The sequence below is a fragment of the Octopus bimaculoides genome, chromosome 2, assembly GCF_001194135.2.
Source record: "Octopus bimaculoides isolate UCB-OBI-ISO-001 chromosome 2, ASM119413v2, whole genome shotgun sequence".
Lineage (NCBI taxonomy): Eukaryota > Metazoa > Mollusca > Cephalopoda > Octopoda > Octopodidae > Octopus > Octopus bimaculoides.
Window position 1 is genome coordinate 70,070,520 of NC_068982.1, and position 1,408 is coordinate 70,071,927.

The following is a 1,408-nucleotide window of genomic DNA, read 5'->3' on the forward strand; positions in this document are numbered from 1 at the left end:
GAAGAAGAAAGAGGAGGAGGAGGAAGAAGAAAGAGGAGGAGGAGGAAGAAGAAAGAGGAGGAGGAATGAGGAGGAGGAGGAGGAGGAGGAGGAATGAGGAGGAGGAGGAATGAGGAGGAGGAGGAGGAGGAGGAGGAGGAAGAAGAGAAGGAAGAGATGACTACCATTTCCACCACATAAACAGAATGTAGACATTTCTTGACTGTATTATATACAAATGTCACTTACAAGTGGTCGAGCTGATGTTGAAACTCCAGCAGTGAGTTCAAATGGTTGATCTTCTGGGACTGTTTGAAGTTCAGTTGTATCTCTTGGCTGTATTTAAATAAGAAAGGTATTTATTACATTTTAGTAAAAACAGCATTATATACAGTTAAATAAAACAGTTGATATATTATAGTTAAATAATAAGTTATATTATATCTAAAAAATGATGATGTTATATTTAAGTAATAAAAAGTGTTTATTTCAGAAAAATAATATTACATTATATTTAAAGGTCATAAAACTAAGAAAGAAAACATAAAAAATTAATAGATTTTTGTCATCCAGATCTAACCAATGTGCAAAATTTCAACAAGTGATGGACAGTATTTATTCAATCTTGAAACTGTATGCTCGACTGTGGCAGAGGTCTCCATTACTTAAGACAGCTGATTACTGAAGGAAGTGGGTTAAACTTGCTAATAAATCTTAAGTAACAGATAAAGAATTAGAAATAATTTGTTTATCAAGCAAGTAAATAACTATGTAAACAATTAAACATAGTCGATGAGACAGTTAATGTATTTTGCATACATTAACCCAATAAGTTGGGCATGAAACAACATGCTCTTTCCTGTGCAACACAGACTGAAAAGAGAATTGTGTCAATGCTAAATTCCATGGAACAAAGTTTGCTGATTTCCAATAGTGAAATATATTTTGATCACAAGTTAGCTGAGATATCATGTTTGATGTGTCTGTTTGAATTGGCAGGCAAGAAAAGAAACCATGTAGACATCTAATATTAGGTATGGTCATATTAATAGTAGTGAAGATACAGGCGCAGTGTGATGTATACTCTACTCTTACTCTTTTGCTTGTTTCAGTCATTTGACTGAGGCCATGCTGGAGCACCACCTTTAATCGAGCAAATCGACTCCAGGACTCATTCTTTGGAAGCCTAGTACTTATTCTATCGGTCTTTTTTGCCGAACCGCTAAGTTACAGGGACGTAAACACACCAGCATCGGTTGTCAAGCGATGTTGGGGGGATAAACAGAGACACGCAAACATATACACACACATACATATATATATACATAGATACGACGGGCTTCTTTCAGTTTCCATCTACCAAATCCACTCACAAGGCTTTAGTCAGCCTGAAGCTATAGTAGAAGACACTTGCCCAAGGTGTCACGCA

The 1,408-nt window shown here is 36.1% G+C and overlaps 1 protein-coding gene across 5 annotated transcripts in view; it reads right to left on the bottom strand.

Annotated features, from left to right (window-relative positions):
* LOC106875929 (protein FAM13A) overlaps positions 1-1,408 on the bottom strand; it is a 242,604-nt gene that overhangs the window by 17,341 nt on the left and 223,855 nt on the right. For all 5 annotated transcript variants that reach the window (XM_052978225.1, XM_052978227.1, XM_052978230.1 and 2 more), the window contains one exon: positions 229-315. In XM_052978225.1, coding sequence (XP_052834185.1) covers positions 229-315 — 87 coding nt within the window. The remainder of the gene's footprint in view (positions 1-228; positions 316-1,408) is intronic.